At 43.1% G+C, this 20,778-nt stretch overlaps 1 protein-coding gene across 1 annotated transcript in view; it reads left to right on the top strand.

Moving 5' to 3' along the window:
* The first annotated feature begins 18,329 nt into the window (after positions 1 to 18,329).
* LOC310998237 (uncharacterized protein) overlaps positions 18,330 to 20,778 on the top strand; it is a 43,818-nt gene continuing 41,369 nt past the window's right edge. The window contains exon 1 of the mRNA XM_083988188.1: positions 18,330 to 19,508. Coding sequence (XP_083844314.1) covers positions 18,446 to 19,508 — 1,063 coding nt within the window. The 5' untranslated portion in view covers positions 18,330 to 18,445. The remainder of the gene's footprint in view (positions 19,509 to 20,778) is intronic.

Here is a 20,778-nt window from a genome sequence, read left to right on the forward strand (position 1 = left end):
TTCTGTATTTTTAGATTAGCCGCCTATGGACTGGTGTTGAAAATTAGCACTTGTGCTAAACACACTCAAGCAAAGCATCTGTTCTGTCCACTGGAACAGTCTTAATGTATTTGTGATGTCCATATCAAATAAATAAACATAACATAACATAACATACTGTATAAACTTCTAATAGGTTTTGTACAATGTAAAATTAAATGTTGAGGATCTCCCAAAAGATGAAATGTTATCTCCTGTTTTTGTGCCTTAACGACTCCACCTGACTGAGAAAAGGGGAACAGTGGGTTTAGATCCAGTTACAACGACAATGAGGGGCTGTTCACATGGATCTCAGCTTATAATGTATGTGACAAGAAAAAAAAAAAGGCGGCACAGTACTGTATAGGTGTTCATTGTCACAGCATCACTCAGGCACTGATCATGTATCAGTCAGGATTCGCCTGTGGCAGCTGTTCTGTGTTTGCTATATGGATTCATCCACAGCATTAAACAGTTTTAGTTAGAAAAGGTACTGTATATAGTGTAAATAATACTGTATAGAATATCTAAATGAGCGCTGAAAACGTTGATTTTTCTTTTTTTTTATTTAGTTGATTTTAGTTTTTTACAGGTAGTAACCTACAATAAATTTATTCTGTGTTCACCTTTGTTTCATTGCTCCCTTTTTGCTTCTAGTTAAATGCTACTTTTATTTTGTTACTTAAAGCAAAAAAATTTCAAGACAAATATTTGTTAGGATTTATTATGACTATATGTGGAAACTGACCTGAGGGGGAACAGCCTCATATTGTTCTGTAGTTTGCAGTAACCTAGTGTGTGTTGGGTCCAGAGTGACAGACAGGTTGTGAGAGCTGCACTCATTCACAGGTCACAACATAAGTGCTACCTTCAGGACGACTCTTCCTGAGCTTTGACAGCTGAGAGCGGGAGACAAGATGGATGGAATTTAAATTTGAAGTGTGAGATGGGGGTCTTTACAACAACACATGCCCCCGAGTGAGAGCAGAGCAGGCAGCGGTGGTGAAATCACAGCGAGAAGTGGGACTGAGCTTCTTTTTTTTCTTTACGTGTGCAGACAGGATCCACGGAGAAGAGAGGAGATGTGTCAGAGAGGGATTCTTCCATCCACTCGTATGGTTCAGAACTCCGACATGTTCCGACAAACCCCCATCACACTGTACTGACACTGCTTTTCCTATTGCCCACTGAGCCACGAGGGAGTGGAATCCCCATGAATAAAACTAACTTTGATGCATTCCTGCAGATGGATGGTGCAGGTTTTTATGTAAAATAATACAATAAAATAAAAAATGCATGCACATATGAACATATGCCACCTCTCAATGCATGTGTGTGTTTAATATAGGCAGCTATGGAGCATCTGTCATCATGTGAAGCCTTTCTCTCTTGGAGGAATGCAATGCAGCACAGACAGGTGGCACACAGACAGGAGGCAAGTCTGAACAGAGGCTCATGAAAAACTTATTTCACCTCTGATTCTGGATTTTCTGACTCCAGATCTCCAGTACAGGGGCCGCTGTCACACTGCACTATCTATGAATGGACACTTGTGTTGGTTTTCCTTGAGTATAAAGTTCCACTGTGTTTTCTTTTAGCAGGTTACTCTCAATGCATTGCTCCATATTTAATTTTTCTGCATGTGGATTGTGTTCAAATTGTAGCATACTTAATATTTCATTCATTTTTAGCTTCACTGTATAACCCACTCCATATTCTCTATTCTTTGCATGGGATAAGCTGTAACTCAACTTATTCCACCCTTGGGATCAATAAAGTGTCGGATTCTGATCAGTGTGATGTTCAATCGCACAAAGTGAGGAAAGAAAACTGTGTTGAAGCCGCTCTCAGCTCTGTTTTCACCGAATATCACTCACATCCAGCTGCTAAAACCAAACAGCTTCATGTTGCACTTGTCTGTGCTGTATGACGTCATTATCTCTCCTGTCTGTGGACCAGTCCAGTCTGGGTGGGGCAATGCTGGGTCACCGGGTTATGAACCACTGCACTGTTGGATGATATTCAATCTCTTCAGCATCATTTCCAAACTGTAACTAATCATATTTTTCTTTTTCTAGTTCTGTCAGCTGATTATTGATTAGAAATAGCAAATTTAATCAACTTTTTGCAGCTTTAGTGGAAAAGCTGAGATAATTCAGATCTGACATGTGGTTTTCAAACTTTAGGATTGTATTTTAAGTTAATTGAAACAAGATTAGCAACCAACAGGGCAAGATGCTCTTCAAAATAAAAGAATTTTCTTCCTCATATTACGAATATGCTTTTATCTGAGTCATAAAGTATCTATGTACATTTTGGATTTTTAATCTGAATGTACAAAATATCCAGCATCTAAAACAGTTGGTGCACTATTTGCTTCCATAAAGAACGCGCTCATAGGTGGTGCTTTTACTTTGAAAAAACCCCATACAGGAAGTTGTGGTGTGCCGCTCTCCCACTCGACACCGTGTTGCTCCTCATGCAGCTGGTGCGTTCAGGTGCTCACATCCTCCTCTTCCTCCTCCTCAGGTAGACTACACTACACCGGCTGGACGCTGATTGTTTGATTCCCACCGGAAGCTGCTGGACATGAAAACTCCTGCTCGCGCGCTCTGACGGACTTTTATCTACTTTATCACTGTTAATTTTTTTTATTTTTTTTAATTGCACAAAATCCTCCAGAAGATTTGGGAGGATGCGCGGGGACAGGTGGCCGAGCACGAGCCTGCGGTGCTGCGTCCTGCTGCTGCTGATGGTGGCTCAGATGAAAACACAGAGAGGAGGTAAACACAAGCTGCTTTATATATATTATTATCCACAACATAAAGTGTTTATTATGAAAAATGCACTGTAAAACTTCTATAGCCTAAGCACACCTGCAGCTTTAAGTTATTCATTGTTTCATTGCCTCTAGATCTGAACTCCTGGAGCTTTATTCATTTGAAATTTAGATTTTGACATTTTCCTCCAACTTGTGTGAATAATGAGCTGCTGCTGCTGCTGATGTGCTGACACATGATCTGAAAGCTCTGGGTTTCTTTCAGGCTGGAATGAGCTTTGTGGTTGGCATCAGTGTCTGGACTTGTCTAGCTGTGAATAGTTCATAGCAGCATCTCCTCCACTGTCTCTACTGTACTATAGTGTCTGATTCATTGGCCCTTTTGTTTGGTTTGCAGAGCTGCATTTAAAGCAGCAGCAGCAGCAGGATGCACATCTGGATTCAGAGCCTCCTGCTCAGACCTGCTACTCCTCATATGAAATAATGAGTTTAGGTGTTTCGTTTCATGATGGCTTTTTTCTTGTGTTTGCCTTCTGTCTGTGGTGTTGTGTGGCAGCTGAGCTTTATTTAGGAGACAATGCCCCCCCGCCCCCTGGGGCACAGACAGTGTTGAAGGCCAAGGCCCCACAGCAGCACACAGTCAAGTTTACAGCAAACCCAACAGAACCACAAAGTGTTGTTTGCAGTCATCTGTGGTCACTTTGAACCAGTTCTGTGTCTCTTTGCATTCGTATTAGTTTTCCTGTGTCTCTTTGTGGTTGTCTTTTGTCTTTTTGCACCTGTCTTGTGTCTCTTTGCATTCATCTTGTGTCTCTATTAGTTTTCTTGTGTCTCTTTCTAGTTGTCTTGTGTCTCTTTGCATTCGTCTTGTCTCTATTAGTTTTCCCTTGTCTCTTTGTGGCTGTCTTGTGTCTTTCTGTGCGTTTTGTGTCTCGTTGCATTAGTCTTGTGTCTCTATTAGTTTTCCTGTGTCCCTTTCTAGTTGTCTTGTGTCTCTTTGCATTTGTTTTGTGTCTCTATTAGTTTTACCTGTGGTTCTTTGTGGTTGTCTTGTGTCTTTCTGCACATGTTTTGTGTCTCGTTGCATTCGTCTTGTGTCTCTATTAGTTTTCTTGTGTCCTTTTCTAGTTGTCTTGTGTCTTTTTGCACCTGTCTTGTGTCTCTTTGCATTTGTCTTGTGTCATATTAGTTTCCCCGTGTCTCTTTGTGGTTGTCTTGTGTCTTTATGCACATGTTTTGTGTCTCTTTGTGGCTGTCTTGTGTCTCTTTGCATTCGTATTGTGTCTCTATTAGTTTTCTTGTGTCCCTTTCTAGTTGTCTTGTGTCTTTGTGCACCTGTTTTGTGTCTTTTTATCATAGTCTTGTGTTTCTCTTCTGCTGTTGTGTCTTTTCCATCCTTTTGTGTCTCTTTGCAGTGGTTTTGCATCCTTTTAGTCAGTTTGTGTCTCTTTTTCTGTCGTCTGATTTACTCTCCAGTGAGAAATGTGACGTCCTTGCGAGTGGAGGTCTTTGTCCCGTGGGGGCCGAGGCTGGGGGTCTTTCTCAGTTCCTTCTATGATGTTGTACTCCTGCGTGTGTGCTGGTGTTTTATTACAATTATCCTATGTTTCTGCTCATGTCCTCCTTTAATTGTAATGGATGTAACTCAGGTCGGCTGGTCATTGTGTTGTTGCTGGGTGTGTGTGTGTGTGTCTTGAGGGTAGTGATTTGCGGTTTGCTCAGATTTTCCCTTCTCCAGGGCTCTGGAGCAGCTTTCCCTCCTCTTTTGGCTGCACACACACACACACACACACACACACACACACACACACACACACACACACACACACACACACACACACACACACACACACACACACACACACACACACACACACACACACACACACACACACACACACAGAATACACCAACAATAAGCTGACATTCAGGCATGTCGACACAGTCATGTACAGACACAGAGCTGTATATGATGCTCCCACAATCCTCACAAGCTTTCAGTCTTGTGCATCGACTTCCTGTCGACTGGACCAAAGTTTTGGTGCAGGAGAAGAAACTTTTTTTTTCTTTCTCATCTTTTTTTATTGTTTTTTTTTTTAAAACATAATACATCTGTTGATTTGCATACAAAATTCACAGTGAAAGCACAATATGAACTCAATCTCCTTCCGCCCTGTGAAGCCCTTATTTCATTTAATTTCATTTTGATTTATTCCATTCAACATTCTACACATGGTTGCACACATATTTACATAATTTACACATTGTCACCATGATGATAATTACATTGGCTTACTTCAACACCAATATTATACTCTAATTCAAAATATTAAAGATGATGAAACATGGTAGTGACAAGAAAACAAGCAGAATAGCAGTGGACACCACTCATCTATCTATCTTTTCTTTTTTCCCCTTCTTTTTCTCTTTTTGTAGGCGCTTATCTTTTCTTTTTTAAACATTTTCTTAAACTGAGACATACTTGTACAACTTTTCAATTCCTTGCTTTGTGAATGCCATACAGTAGTTTTACACCTGCAACAGAAATAGCTACACATTTGTTTTAAGCTTAACCTTGCAAATGTATGTTTGAAATCAAGCTTCAATCTGTTGTCCTCTTCCTCCAGTTTGAACAAGTTTTGTAGATGTTCTGGTAATGATCTATTCTTTGGTTTAAACATTATTTTTAAGGTCTGAAATTCTATTATATCGGCCATTTTCAACAAACCTGCAAATCTCTATTGCCTGCCTTGTGAATAACTCTTACTGCTCTTGTTTGTAGCAGAAACAGTTATCCTTATTGCCCATATACTGAGACCATATACATACTGTACATTGTCACATTCATACATTCACGCACATAATATAACATATAACATAACACTCATTTTTTTAAAGGTCCTATGTGTAAAACTCTTGTTATCAGCGACAGTGCACGGCTCAATGAGCTACAGTCTGTTTTTCCACACTAGGGGCCAAAACACCCACTCATGATGACAGATACACGACTCAACATGCTGATCGATGTCGGGCTATAGATGATACATATCAATTATAGACTGTATAGATTATAGGTGACTCTGGAAGGCTAATATGTTCACTCCCTAGTTCCGGCTGTTTTAATTTGTGTTGTGTTGGGATGTCTGCGTTTCACCAAGAGGTGAATAAAGAAGGAAAATGTAAAGTGAATCCTCCAAATAAGGAAGCTTCTGTCAAGCACAGAGCGTCATTAACGTGTAATTTACCGTCTAACGGTGTCGGAGGATGCGGGGGCGGATTTTTTCCTGTCAGAATTTACATCCTCTTTTGTTTTCCCTCTCTAGCAGCTCTCAGATTTACCGTGCGTGTGTTTACACGTTGGCGTCCTTCCTCCGAAAGCGACGCTGCATCACCAGCAGTTAGACACACAGATCACACTCCTGGGTGGCCGAACATCCCCGTTGCCATAATATATGAGCCTATATTTTATCAAAGCAGGCAACAAGTGGGGCAAATAAAACCCAAGAGTGCAGAGTACTGTACACGCAGGATGTGAAGGGGGATCTTGTGGCGTAATTAGAGTGAGAGTTTCAGTGTTTGTTTGAGATGATTTTACACTTTCTGTCGTGCACACACAGCTGGAGGAGCCTGTCTGAACACGAGGAACATTTCTGCCATCGGTGGCGTCTTTATGGGGAAACGCACCGGCTCTTATGTTCAGCTCGCCTCGAGCCCGTTGAACCCAACCACGTGTCGAACGAGAATTCAACTGTATTGTATTGCAGCTGCAGGCCCCAACTGAGAGCTGATTTGTTGATAAAGCACATTAGGCTACACATATAGTGGCAAAATGAAGAATTTGTTTCATGCTTTTATTCTGAAATTTAACCTCCAATTTCCCTCCTGCGATGTCTAAAGTAAACCTGATCCAGAATTCAAATTATATCATTTAAATATAAGTATCTTTGAGTTTTGGGACCATTGGAATACACATTAATAAGCATTTTGCACTTGTTCTAGCATTTAAAGGGATAGTAACATTTTGGCAAATTGAGACAGAGTTGTTTTCGAGGCAAATGGAGACACTGTTTGCCGAAAAACTGCCCGCCAGGACCGCACATCAGCGGTTTTGCATGAATTTACCTCGAAAACAACTCTGTCTCATAATGTTCCATTATTATCTCATAGCGTGGTGAATGTGCAGGTCACAACTTGTCCACCAGAGCGTTGTGGAGTTGTTGGATTGTGTATTTGATGAGTTTGATGAGGGAAACCAAGAAATCCCATTAGCCTCCGTAGCGTAGCTCTGAGCAGCTCGCGGCTCTGCTCCGCCATTCTAAAAACAGCTTGCACCGACAATTAAAGGTAACGAACCTACTGCTAAAACTGTAGGGATTATGGCAATGGGCCAGTTTGCCAAAATGTTACTATCCCTTTAATTAATAGACCATCAGGCATCAGGTAACAAATGAACTGGTAATGGAATAATCATCAGCTTCAGCTCTACATAAATGACTCACTTGATTTCCTTTAGGGCAGTAACATGTTTCCCGCAAACAGCTGCAGAGAAACATCAAATACATGAGTTTTCACAGGAGGGATCAAGGTGAAACCGCTGTCTGATTCTTATCAACAGGGATGAGAGCGAAGAAGACGTTTATTTAGGTCCAAACAAAGCAGATGAATCCCTTTAAGAGTGCAGTGATTCCAGAAAAAGCTCAGGTTGTGGTTTCTCCTGCAGACGAGCCGGCCGCTAATTACGGTTTAAGTCTCTGTGTGGTTGGTTTTAAGACGCGATGAGGAGTCGGTGTTTAGTGAGTTTAGCCTGAAAACACGTCTGGATCAGAAGCTGGATCACATGACTCATGTGTTATGAATCTGAAGCAGCTGATCCAGATGTTCAGGTACAATTTACCCCCAAGCTGTTACTGAACTTTTTGACTTTTCTTGGTTTTTCTTCACTGATCTGATCTTGACTCGGTTTTATTTCATCGTTCTGATCAATTATCTCAAGTTATCTGATCTTATCTTGACTTTTCTTGGTTTTTCTTCATTTAGCTGATCTTGACTTGCACACTAAAAAAATTTGGGTTATTTCTGTAACCCAATTTCTGAGTTATTGGTGTTGAGTTAAATTTTTGGGTTATTTTTCCAGAGTGTAACACATTTTCAGAGTCATAGGCTATGAATTTAACCCAATTCCTGGGTTGTTCAAGTAATTTCAGTGAAACAGTTGAATATTCAACCCAAAAGTTGGGTCAAAAAGAATAACCCAACCTGTTAAAATAACCCAAAAAAGGGGTTTGTCCTTTTCTGAACCAGCAGTTGGGTTAAAATTGGGTTATTTTTTAACCCAACTGTTTTTAGTGTGTGGTTTTATTTCATCAATTATCTCAAGTTATCTGATCTCATCTTGATTTTTCTTGGTTTTTCTTCACTGAGCTGATCTTGACTTTGGTTTTATTTCATCGTTCTGATCAATTATCTCAAGTTTTCTGATCTTATCTGGACTTTTCTGGGCTTGACTCATTGTCTTGATGTTTTGTAACATGACCTGACCCAGACAGAGAGTCACTGCTTGAGATAAAAGGTCAAACAAGTGAGGACTGGACACTTTTGTCTTCAAAGAGCTTTTTATTGGACAGGAAGTAGGAGTTGGTTTGTTTTCAGCCTTGTTCTTGTCTTGACTCCTCATTTCCCAACAGTAAGAAGAAATAACTGGGTTAGATAAACTATTATATATCTCAGGTTTGGCTGCTTCCCTGCAGTGTTTCTGCTCCGTGGTCCATTATTCAGTCATTTCTCATAGAGAAACATACACAGGTGTCCTCAGGCTGAATAAACAGCATCACTCCTCCTCCTCCCACTGCTCTGACTTATTAACACCAACTCCTCCTTGTTCTCTCTCTGGCCTGGAGGACACGACGCGCTTCACTCCCGTTTTTATCTGTAATTACAGCTTTTATCCTGCAGACTGTTACAAAATGCAACATCAAAGTGCAGGAATAATAATGACAGATGCTTTTAAAAGGCCCAGAACGACAGCTGTGGGTGTTTTCCACCTGCCGCCGCCCTGTTCTGTTCCAAGGTGACAGCGGAAGTGCGGCGGTGCAGGAGTGAGAGGATGTTTTGCTTTCTGTGCAGCCTATCTGATGGGGATCTAGAGCGGCCGGTCAGACGCTGCTCTCTGCTCTTTGTTCCTCCACCTGCTCGCCTCTTTAAGATCTAATCAGGCAGGAGAACACAAACAGCATCCAGCTCCGTCTCACACTTTCTGAGATTTGAGCACCACCTCTGTGTGTGATGACATCAGCTACAACACTGAACCCTGACTGTTGTTCTTCCTGGTGTCGCTGGTGTTGCACAATTCTTCTTATTATTGTTTTTTTTATACTTTTTTAAAATTATATTTCCTCACATCCACTTTTACATCAGTAGCCTAGTATTTCAACACCTAGTTGGACAATTCATTTTACAAGTGGTCTTAGTAGCCAATCAACAGCCAACATCATTTTGTTCATTATATATAGTATGCACATTTTAGATTGATTGAGAGTCTTTATACTGGATAATGAAATTTTCATTGGACCCATGGCTTAAAACATACAGTACAGTAATAAATAGAATAGAAAATAATAGAAATACAAATTAATAAATAAAAGTATTTGATATAATAAAAAAGAAAAGAAAGAAAGAAAGAAACACTAGAAAAACAAACAGAATACAAAACAAACAAACTATGATCCAGCTCCATTAGTTCCCCCACAACCTCCATTAATGGTCACCATTTTTCTATAAACACTTCCTTCTGTAGTCTCAACATACATGTGATTTTGTTCCATTGTGTAAATATTTCTTAGAGTTGTTACTCATTCAGCATAGGTGAGGAATCCTGTTTAAGCCATTAATGTAATAACCAACTGCGAGAAAAATCCTGTGCAGATTAGATTGTTTTTATGGATTGTCCCAAATAGGTAGATGTGGATGTGCAGGTTCTCTATTGATTCTTAAAAGCATTAAAGCCTTAGAGAAATGCCTTAAAGCAGCTGTCAGGACTTCCTGTGATGATCATCTCTGTCAGCCAAATAAATGGTTGAGAGAAGGAGAAAATATGGACCTTTAATGTAAAAACAAAGAACATCTGGTTATTTCAAGTGCTGCAGCTCCTCATTGTTTCCTCTCATCTTTAAGTTTCTAAAAATGAAACAAAAAGCCAATTTCTTACAGTTTTTGAGTCAAGAAAAAAGACTTTTCATCTCATTGGTTGTCGCAGAAAATGTGTTAATGAACATTAAATATAAAGCACAAAGAGGAGTAGGGGTTAGTAACTCTTTCCAGGCTTGACGGTGAAACTATGCAGCCTGACTTTGTGCAGGTTTGTGCAGGCCGAACTTGAAGAAGAGCTGATTGTTCGCGGCTTAAGTCAAAGTGTCAGTCTGAACTGAAGTCTAGTTTCATGTAAAAGACCTGAAGTGTGTGAGCGGCTGAGCGCACAAGCACAAGCACAAGCACAAGCAAGAGGCCGCGCTACCAAACAGAAAAGACATTCATCAGCATCTTGTTTTATTAGCGCTCAGTCTTAATCTCTCCCCGCCGACTGAACTGAACTGAACTGAACTGAACTGCCCTTAACCCGGACCAGGGGCCACTCTCATGCGGCTCCATTGTCGTCTTTTTTCACATGTTTTTCACATGCAAAGCCAATCAGTCTTGGCCAAACGGGCTCGCTGCCCACATGGTGCAGAGCGGCAGGGCCGGCCGCCAGCGCCGAGGCCGTGAACCTCTCGCGGTCGAGCTCCGAGGCTGCTTCAAGGACTAGCAAGCTTCACCGATGATGATTGAGCCTCGCTTGAGCGTGAAGCTGGTTGATGTTTGTTTTAGTTTTGTTTTGTCTTGTTGTGCTTTGCATTCCAGGTTCAGGATCAGCGATGCAAAGCAGAGCTGTTGAGAGCTGTTGATCTTGAACGTGTCTTATGAGTTTCAGAGATTCAGACAGATCAGGTTTGTTCAAGTGTTGATCCAGAAGAAGATATGAAAACCACATTAGTGTACTGGTTTTCCTTTTTTCTTTTTTACACCTTTATTGATAGGACAGTCGGAGAGAGGGGTGGAGCAACATGCATATATGTATATAGTGACACCTGCTATACGGTGCCCCATGTTAGTGTAGCTTTTCATCTCCTAGTGCTCTAGTAACAATAGGTTGGTGTCAGCCAATCAGAAGAGAGGAGGCCCTGGGCCTTGTTGTGACATCACAAAGTCACAGGAAGTCCTAATGGCTCGTTTTAGGTTTGATTTTATCCGTTTTAAGTCTTTCTGTGCATTCCTTTGTGCACTGAGGCTTTGATACTTTCACCTAGAGCTGCTTTATAATCACACTACACATGGAAACCTTAAAGAGATAGTAGCATTTTTTTTTTTAAAGTGGGGTTGTATGATTTACAAATAGCCCCTATAAGTACTTTAATTGCAGTAGAAGACTCTCTGCACTCCTCCCGTTAGCAACGCCAGCCCATAATAGCCCTGCCCAGAGATTTACAGCATGCAGTGTTGTGAACAGACCCAAAGAAACGGCCTATTTTCACGGCCTAAAAGAGGTTTTACCTGGAAAAAAAACACACAGTTCCATTGTTCGCTATAATATAATTTTTTCCAGCCCTTCAAAGTGCAGGAAAAAGGCAGTTTTTATTTTGACCTAACCAACTCACGTATCCCTCCGCCCAGGTAAGGTAAAAGGTAAAGGTAAAACCTCTTTTAGGCCACGAAAATAGGCCGTTAGGGGCTATTTGTAGATCATACAACCCCACTTTTAAAAAAAAATGCTACTATCCCTTTAACTTTAAACTTTATGTGACAATCTGGAGCATCTTCTCTTCTGTTTTCATGGATCCTTGTCATCTGATATGTCTCTTTCCTGGTGCAAATGTCGAGCTGTAAAACTTCCTTTTGTTCGGTGCCGGTGCAGTAGCTATAGCTGCTCTCGATGAGTCTCTGTGGTTTTTTGTGGGCGAGACAGTGTGTGGTTTGCCCTTTAATGACTCACTGTGAGCATTACTGGGGTTATTAACAGCACTTTGCCCCGGAGCGCTGAATCTGGGCCGCAGGAATTCAACCTTTCCTCGAGTTACGAGGCCTTCGCACTTGACTTGAGTGTCACTTTTCTTCAGGCTCACACTGTAAAAAAATGCACCTCTGACAGGTGAGACCGACCGAAGGACACCTGTGTCTGTTTGACCGTTTTGATTTTGTCAAACAGAACCAAAATTACCTTTAATCGCTTAAAAACCTCCATGATTACTGTTAATTATCTGCTGTCAGTCATTTCTGCAGAGGAGGCGTCAGTTCCTCTCCTGCTGCAACAAAACTCTTCATTTATTTTGGCTTTTTCTCACAATAAGGCGACCGTATTCACCGCTACACCCCGTTACTTCTCATCATTGTCCCAACAAACGTCCTCATTCAGCGATCAGGAGGATTCTTTCTTTGCACAACGAGGCGACTGTCTCGTCCTCAAGCTCCCGTGTTGCTGCATGAATCGAGCATTGACGCTCGATAAGGAGACAAGACGTGAACCGTCTCACACCCTCTTGTCTGAAAATGCCCCGCTTTTGTCCATGCCAAGAACCCACTCCGACATACCACAGGGTGTAAGGAGCAGGAGGAGGAGGAGGAGGAGGAGGAGGAGGGAGGAGTGGTGTCATGGGTGTTGATTTCTGCAGAGCTTCTGCCAAGATGCCCCACGGGGACCTTTTTTTGTGTGTGTGTGTGTGTGTGTTTTTCTTGCTTCTTCGCTTTGAAGAATGTGAGTTATTTGATAAGTGGAGCAGTCGGTGATTTACACAGCGAGCAGGAAGATCTCTGTGAGGAGTAAACTGTTGATTTTACACTTTTTTCTATTGTTATCTCTAGATTGCAGACAATAGGTGGCAGCATTTTATCTTTATTTATCTACAGTACAGTATTCACTTATTCATTGTGGCATCTGCACTGCACCATAGCCTTCTGGGAAGCAACATAAACACACAGTTTTCCTTTGATTGATGAGCCATTTCCATAAGTGTGTATGGAAACGGTTCAGTGCTGCTGTCAGAAGTAGATTAAATGTCTCAATTGTCTGCTTTTACAGCTTCTTGCATGAACTGCAGAGAATTAAAAACAAAGACATCGTCAGTTTAAACTGATTTTCTGTCACATTTGGTCTCTCCACGTCCACATGTTGCTTCCAGCTGCAGGAAAACACACTTAACCTTCGTCTTGTGTTAGCTTTCTGCTGGTGTTTGGGTCAGTTTTGACCAGCTGTAAAATACACTAAAAACATTCTTTTTCATCCCATTTGTTTTTCTTCTCTTGGTTACATTGTTCGGCTTCCTTATCCATGAAAATTTTGGTTTTAATATTTTTTGGTGTGGGTCTCTGGGCCTTTTTTGCCCGTATACCCCTTGAATTCAATTTAACCTTCCTCTTATCAGCTTTCTGCTATCATTACATTGTTAGGCTTCCTTATCCATGAAAAGGTTGGTTTTGCACTTATGATTTCAGTTTTAACTCTCAGTATTGTTCTTATCATTATAACCGGGTCAAAAATGACCCTAACACCACAAATGTCATAATTTTAACCAGAGCATTTTAGAATTTTGTGAAAAAAATTAGATAGAGGTTCCTGACAAAGTCAAAAAACCTTGAGTGGTGGTACTTGTGGTACTTGTATGCATTTAAAACCTGAAAACGGGTCACTGGTGGGTTAACTAGTTAATTTACAAGTGTATAAGGCTTTAATGTAAAGAGCTGATGGTAGAAAATGTATTTAGTTAAAGTTGAAGTTTAAGTTTGTGGTTTCCTGGTTGGTCTGACCCCTGTAGCCTCTGTGTTGCTGCCACCTGCTGGTTAAAGGAAGAACTGCAAGGGCACGAGGAGATAATTCAACTCAATGCAAGACAGAAAAAGTAGCAGATAACTTCTTCTCACAGTCAACTTGTTAGATATTTTGTTATGCAGTGCCAACACACACCCCCCTCTCCCTTTTACTCCCTACTGAGGGTTTGCATGTTCCCTCACCACTGTTTTTATGGCAAACATAGATGTGAGCGTGTGAACTGTGGAGGGCATCCCTCTGGGAAACAGAAACATGATACACCAATTAAAAACACAGAGTCAGTGAAGCTGCTGAGTCTGAGTAACACATTTAACTCACTGAACCTATACATCAGATGAAAGAAGGAGGCCGAGAAGAGCAGCGAGGACGACCCCGACGTCCCGCAACGAGGAGGTTAAATGAGGCGAAAGACGTGAAAAACGGCTCTTAAACCGTGTTAACCTTTAAACTGATGGTCCGTGCAATTACTGTCTGTGTGCAGGAGTCGCAACTAATCACAGTGAGTGTGAGTGTGTGAGCCGGTGACAGGTCTGAACTCTGTGCCTCCTCCTACAAACGCAAGAAATATACTCACATAGATAGTAGTCTGGTACTTTAACGCAGCTGCAACTTAACCTTGACACTCATATACACCCTCTTTTGTCTCTCTGTCTCACTGGTAAAACGCAATCTCTCCATCCGTCCGTCCATGCGTGGCCATAAGTATGTGGACAGCCCTGTAAATCACGTTTGAATGATGGAAAAGTTTGTTTTGGACACTTTGCTTCCTTGAATATCTGGACAGTAAATGTGCAGCTGCAGCCAGGAGGTGTTTAGTTTGTCTTATCATCTGCCTGGAGGGACAGAATCTCACTCAGAGGATGTCTACTTGACTCATATTGTAGTAGGATGTTTCCCAAAACCTTGAATTCAAGCCATGTACACTTTCCAAGGGTTCTTGAAAGGCATTCTGGGAAATTTAATCCCTCATTGGAGCAAAAGCAGGCAGAGAGACATTGAAAAAAAGTGTTTTTGGTAAATTCACCTATTGCCATAATCCCTATAGTCATAGCAGTAGGTTCATTACCTTTAATTATCGGTGCATGTTGTTTTGAGATCAGCGGGGCAGAGACGTGAGCTGCTCAGAGAACACAATGGAGGTGAATGGTACAGGTCCCCTGTCCCTCAAAACGTATCAAATACACAATGCAACAACTCCTTAACGCTCTGGATGAAATAATAACGTAACATTATGAGACAGAGTTGTTTTCGAGGCGAATGCAGCCAGAACTACATTCCTGACTTGGCTGCAGGGCGGAGTGATTTCAAAAGTGCAAGTAGTTCCGAGTATTTTCTTTGTGTGTCGTAATGTTACATTATTATCTCATAGCGTGGTGAATGTGCAGGTCACAACTTCTCCTTGAAAGCGTTTTGGAGTTGTTGGATTGTGTATTTGATGAGTTTGATGAGGGACAGGGGACCTGTACCATTCACCTCCATTGTGTTCACTGAGCAGCTCACGTCTCTGCCCCGCTGATCTCAAAACAACATGCACTGATAATTAAACCTACTGCTATGACTATAGGGATTATGGCAATACTGTAGGCGAATTTTCCAAAATGTTGAACTATCCCTTTAACATGCAGCTGTAGTGAACTAGATGCTGTATGTATATAACTGTATGTGTATGTACATGTTGGTGCGGAAAACTCCACATGGAAATCACCAGGTGGCTTCATAAACTGACGTTGGGTGACTCATGGAGCATAATGCCGTGGTGTGTTTACTTGCCCCGCTCGTGGCCCCGTGCAGGTCAGAGCAGCTGACAGCTGATAGTGATGAAAAGTGCTGGAAACGCCGAGGGAGGGGGCCGAACACGCATGTGGGGGAGAGACTGCGGGGCATTTGAGCCGACGTATTGACACAACATCCAGGAAGACTGGATAGGAAGTTTTGTCATATTTATCTCCTGCGAAAAAGCTTTTTGAGCTCATAAATATCGAGAGTGATCTTCGTAAAACTGCCAATTTCAGATGTCGACAGCGGCTTTTATTCGCCTGTTGTGAAAGAGGAGAGGAATGAATCTCACGACTTGAAAAAAAAACAGAAACTCTGCACAGGAAATCTAGTTTTTTTTTTCCCATAATTGCTTTCTGTAATTACTGCAAAACTCATACACATGTGCTTTTGTTTTATTGTTTGTTTCTCTCTGCTCTTTAAAGACGGCTGCATGTGAAACCTGCTCAATGAAATAGAGTTTGCATGAGTCACTTAAAGAAGAAGCTCTAGCCAAAGCTGCTAATCTAACATTGACATTGACAGCAGTGTTAATGTTACTTGTTGCTTGTTGCACGGATGCAGAAATGATCTTGATCTGATCTTGCATGAACTGCAGAGAATTAAAAACAAAGACATTGTCAGTTTAAACTGATTTTCTGTCACATTTGGTCTCTGCATGTCCACATGTTGCTCCCAGCTGCAGGAAAACACACTTAACCTTCGTCTTGTGTCAGCTTTCTGCTACCATCGGGTCAGTTTTGACCTGTATTTTTAATCAGCTGTAAAATACACTAAAAACTTTTTTTTTTCATCCCATTTGTTTTTCTTCTCTTGGTTACATTGTTAGGCTTCCTTATCCATGAACATTTTGGTTTTAATATTTTTTGGTGTGGGTCTCTGGGCCTTTTTTGTCAGTATAGCTACCCCTTGTCTTCAATTTAACCTCTTGTCAGCTTTCTGCTACCATCTCTTGTGTTAGGATCAGTTTTGACCCGAGTCTTAAATCAGCTGTAAAACAAACTAAAAACAACGATTTATCATTCCATGTGTTTCTCATCTCTTGGTTACATTGTTAGGCTTCCTTATGTTAAACTCATACACATGTGCTTTTGTTTTATTTCTTATTTCTTTTCTTTCTGCTCTTTAAGGAAGGCTGCATGTGAAACCTGCTCAATGAAATAGAGTTTGCATGAGTCACTTAAAGAAGAAGCTCCGGCCAAAGCTGCTAATCTAATTTGCTGCATCCCCCCAAAAAAACGATCCATCACTGGATGAATGAGCCGAGCACATTGACAGCAGTGTTAATGTTACTTGTTGCTTGTTTTGCACGGATGCAGAAATGATCAAGTGGCAGCGTCCGACTCCGATCCTCCCAAATGTCCCGCTCGGCGTGGGCGTGGGAGGTCTGCGGGCTGGAATGTGTAACAGCTGGACGTCCTTGCTTGGCAGATGAGATGAGGCGGGTATCTGGATGGCGGGCGGGGGCACTCAGGGCCGTGTGGAGGAGGAGGAGGAGGAGGAGGAGGAAGGAGGAGGAGGAAGGGGGGGGCAATCCCTTCTCCCTTCTCCCCCTCATGGCCCATCTGTGAGAACCTGGACGTGGAACATCTTCCGAGGGGTTTCCAGCGATGAGGCAATGGAGTCGTTCCCCACGGGAGGACAGCTTAATAAGACATCGGTCCAATCAGATCCCCCTTTCCCCCCTCCTCTCCCTTTCCCCCTCTCCTCTCCTCCTCTGGCCGCCTCTCCGTCTCAGCTGCTGTCTTTCATTCATCCCTCGCTCCTCTCCTCTCTGCTTGCCTCTGTGTGGCTTTCTTCTCTCACCACCGGGCTGTTAATCAGCAGAGCATCACTTGTCGTTGTTTTGGTTTTTTTTTGTGCTCATGTCTTCTAACCAACCATCAGCTGCTGTATCCATCAGTCCAGCCGTTTCCAGCCTTTGTTAGCTTGTGAGACAAAGTTTCCCTTTGTATCAGGTGAATGTTCTCAGTTTTTAGTGGCCTCCAGAGGTAAAAAAGTACAAATTTAAAGTCCAAAGAAACAAGGAGAACCTCCTCCAGTTTTCCGGTTCATCTGTTCAAACACTGATCGATTAATGTAATAACCATAATCAAATCAAAACTTAATATCAAATCCAAACATTAGGGCTGGAAACAAGCAAATGATAGATGAAGTGACTCATCAGCAGCAGATATGGAACAAAAAAACTGGTTTATATGTGATATTTGTTGGAATTATGGAAGATGGAAGATGATGAAACCATAAAGTTTCTGTAGATGATGAACTTGCATAAAGATTGGCTACAGGTGGAAACAATAACTGGATGCATAACTCACATGCATGAGTGTCACATCGATCTTCTCATCAACTCTTGGCAAGAAAACAAATGTGTCTTTCCCAAAGTGTCAGATGAATTGGGGACTGGGACACCTCTTTGTGGAGTTCATGCCTGAAAAGCTGCAGAGAACTTTCACACAACTGGGCACACAACTTTTTGCAGCTCAGCTTTTTTTTGTTTTTTTTCCGCTGGAGGACACTGGAGGTTTCTGCCCGGCTCGGTCCGAGAAAACCAAACAAAACCTGTTTATTATGGTCACACAACATATTTTTAAAAAACTCCATATTTCTTGAGGTTATTTCTGTGCAGGATGGGTGTGTCGCTGCGGTAACAGGCACGTTTGCATGTTCCTTGCTGCTGCTCCACTCCACGATGCATGCGCACGAGGTCTTAGGGGACCCACTCATCAACTTTTTGCACACACAGGGGAGGAGTTTGAGTGTGTGTTGGGGCAACTGCGAGCAACCAATGATTCCCAGCAATCCTCCCTCCCTCATACATGCTTTTTTTTTTTTTTATGAGGGGAGTTTGCAGCAGCCGAGGGAGGGTCTCTTGAGCTTGAGCAAGGTTTTTATGCCTCTGCTTTCACTGTGCAGATGCTCAGTGGCCCCTTGGACAGCCTGGATTTGACTCTCTGAGCGGCTGGTTAATAACAGGTGGAGCGAGTGAGAGGCCTGTGTGGAACGGTATAGACCAGAGGATGCGGACGTGGGTGCTTCTCGTGGTTCTGGTTCTCTGGGCCGGCAGCTCTGAGGCCTGGTTTTGGTCCTCAGATCCAGAGCCCACCACGGAAATCCCAACAGCAACAGCGACAGCAACAGCGACCACAGGTGGCACCAAGAAGACCGCCACCAACAAAGAGAAGGCGAAGGCGGAGGAAGAGGATGATGACAACTTGTCCGGGGTTGGTGAAGAAATCATCAACGTGGCCACGGGGATACGTAAGTTTGTCCAGGCGTGGGACGCCACCTCGACCCCGACCCCGACCCCGACCCCGACCCAAACCCCGATCCCTGGGACTACTAACGGAAGCCTGACCCTGACGGAGAAGGTGGAGAGCGCTAACCCTAACAACAAGACGACGGGTAATGCTGGCGGGTTTGGGGGGGAGAAAGTGGAGAGCGCTAACCCTAACAAGACGGGTAATGCTGGCGGGTTTGTGGGGGAGCGGGTGGTGGTGGAGGAAGGGTCCGGGGTTTGGGCGGGGAACGGGTCGGGGTCCGAGGAGGTCGACCTTGAGCCGGATGTAGAGTCGGTGACGGTGTTGAGAGGCGATAAACTCCTGCATCTCAATTTAACCGGCGATGTTTTTTTAAAGACGAACCAGACTCTTCTCAGCATCGGCATCAACGATTCCGACGCTGCGTGCTTCCCCGTGCCCTCCGATTGGCCCGTTTGCTCGGGGGGCAAAAAAAAAAAGCCCAAGTTCCTTACCCTTCCCAACTTTTTCAACCACACTTCCGTGGAGCAGGTGGGCGAGGTCCTACGCACGTGGGAGGGGCTGGCGAAGGCCGAGTGCCACCCCAACGCCGAGTGGTTCCTCTGCCTCCTGCTGGCGCCCGGTTGCCCCTCGGCCTCGGGGGGCGCGCCACCGCCGCGGCCCCCGCTGCCCTGCCGCAGCTTCTGCCACCTCATGCGGGACAGCTGCTGGGCGTCCCTGGAGGACGGGCGCTTCCCTGTGGAGTGTCACCTCCTGCCCGAGCCCGAGAGAGCGCAGGAAGCCGGGCGTCGTCCCGCATGCGTGTCAGTTAGTAAGTGGAAAGGTATTACAGGCCGGGTTGGAATGTATCCTGTGAGGAGATACATTTTGAATCCGACGTCACGTCACATTTCTGCGCAAGTTTTTTTTTTTTGCTTTGGCAACACGCACCTGAGCATCTTTCCCGCTTTTTTTCCCCCCATGATTCACTCTGAACATGGTTTTGCATGTTTTGGCCGTTTGCAAACAAATCGTCAAACCGTACTTTGGCGTTTTTAGTTTAGTTTAGTCATTGCCGGGGCTGTTTTATAGGGGAGAAAGGTGATGATAACTCTAGGGGCCCACAAAAAACCCCAGTAGTCTAATCTTTGTATGACTGAATTATTCTGCTTAGACCCTGACTAATACTCATAGTAATGCTGCATTAGCATCAAAACAAAGTAGGCTAAATAGAAAATGATAATACATACGTAGTCTAAGAAAAAAAGTGGAAAAGTCAGGGGCCCACTTTAAGTATTCTTTCAGGGGGCCCAGAATTCCTAGCAACGGCCCTGGTCATTGCATCTGTGGGTGCAGATTCAGATGTGTATGATATGTGCACCACTAGCTTAAAACAGCCACATCTGGTAGAGCAAGAATGCAGATGTGTCTTCTGTGCAAAGGAGACATTTGTTACCTGACTTTATCCTGTAAGACAGAACCATAGATTTGGTTTTCGAAGTCCAGAGTGAGCTGCTCCATCTTGGCTGTGCTCGACTCTGCCTAAAAACTGAGAAAGAGGACCTGGGCGTGTGTGGAGCTGAGACTTTGGTGCACGCCGGCTTCTGGCGACCATACGCTCGCCCACCTGTCACTCAAAGCGGCCACGCCCTCAATTGTAATGAATTTTCAGGCATTGATAAGATTTAAACCAAAAATCAGCCATGCACAGTTGTCATGCAGGAGAAGATCAGTTTTAGAGACCAAAACAGTTTATTTCCTCTCTAAAATAGGAGTCTATTGAGGCTGACTGACTCTTTGGAGCCAGACCCAAGTGGTCACTTGAAGAGGTTCCCTCAGCGTTGGTTTCATCCCTCGGCCTCAGAGGTTGCCACTTGGCTCGAAGAAGCGTTTACATTCTTTAGTTGAGTTAGAATAACAATGCAGAAATAAATACCCTGCAGCTAGAAAAAGTCCTGCATTGCAAATTAGAAAAATATGTTGAAGCCCTGAACTGCTGCAGGTATCAAGCCTCTGCAGAGATTACACAACAGTCCAAACAATCTGCATTCACCGGGTTAAAACATGCAAAAAAAGAAAAAAAAAGCTTTCATCGCAGTTTTGTCATTTTCATT

This window comes from Trachurus trachurus, assembly GCF_905171665.1.
Source record: "Trachurus trachurus genome assembly, chromosome: 2".
Lineage (NCBI taxonomy): Eukaryota > Metazoa > Chordata > Actinopteri > Carangiformes > Carangidae > Trachurus > Trachurus trachurus.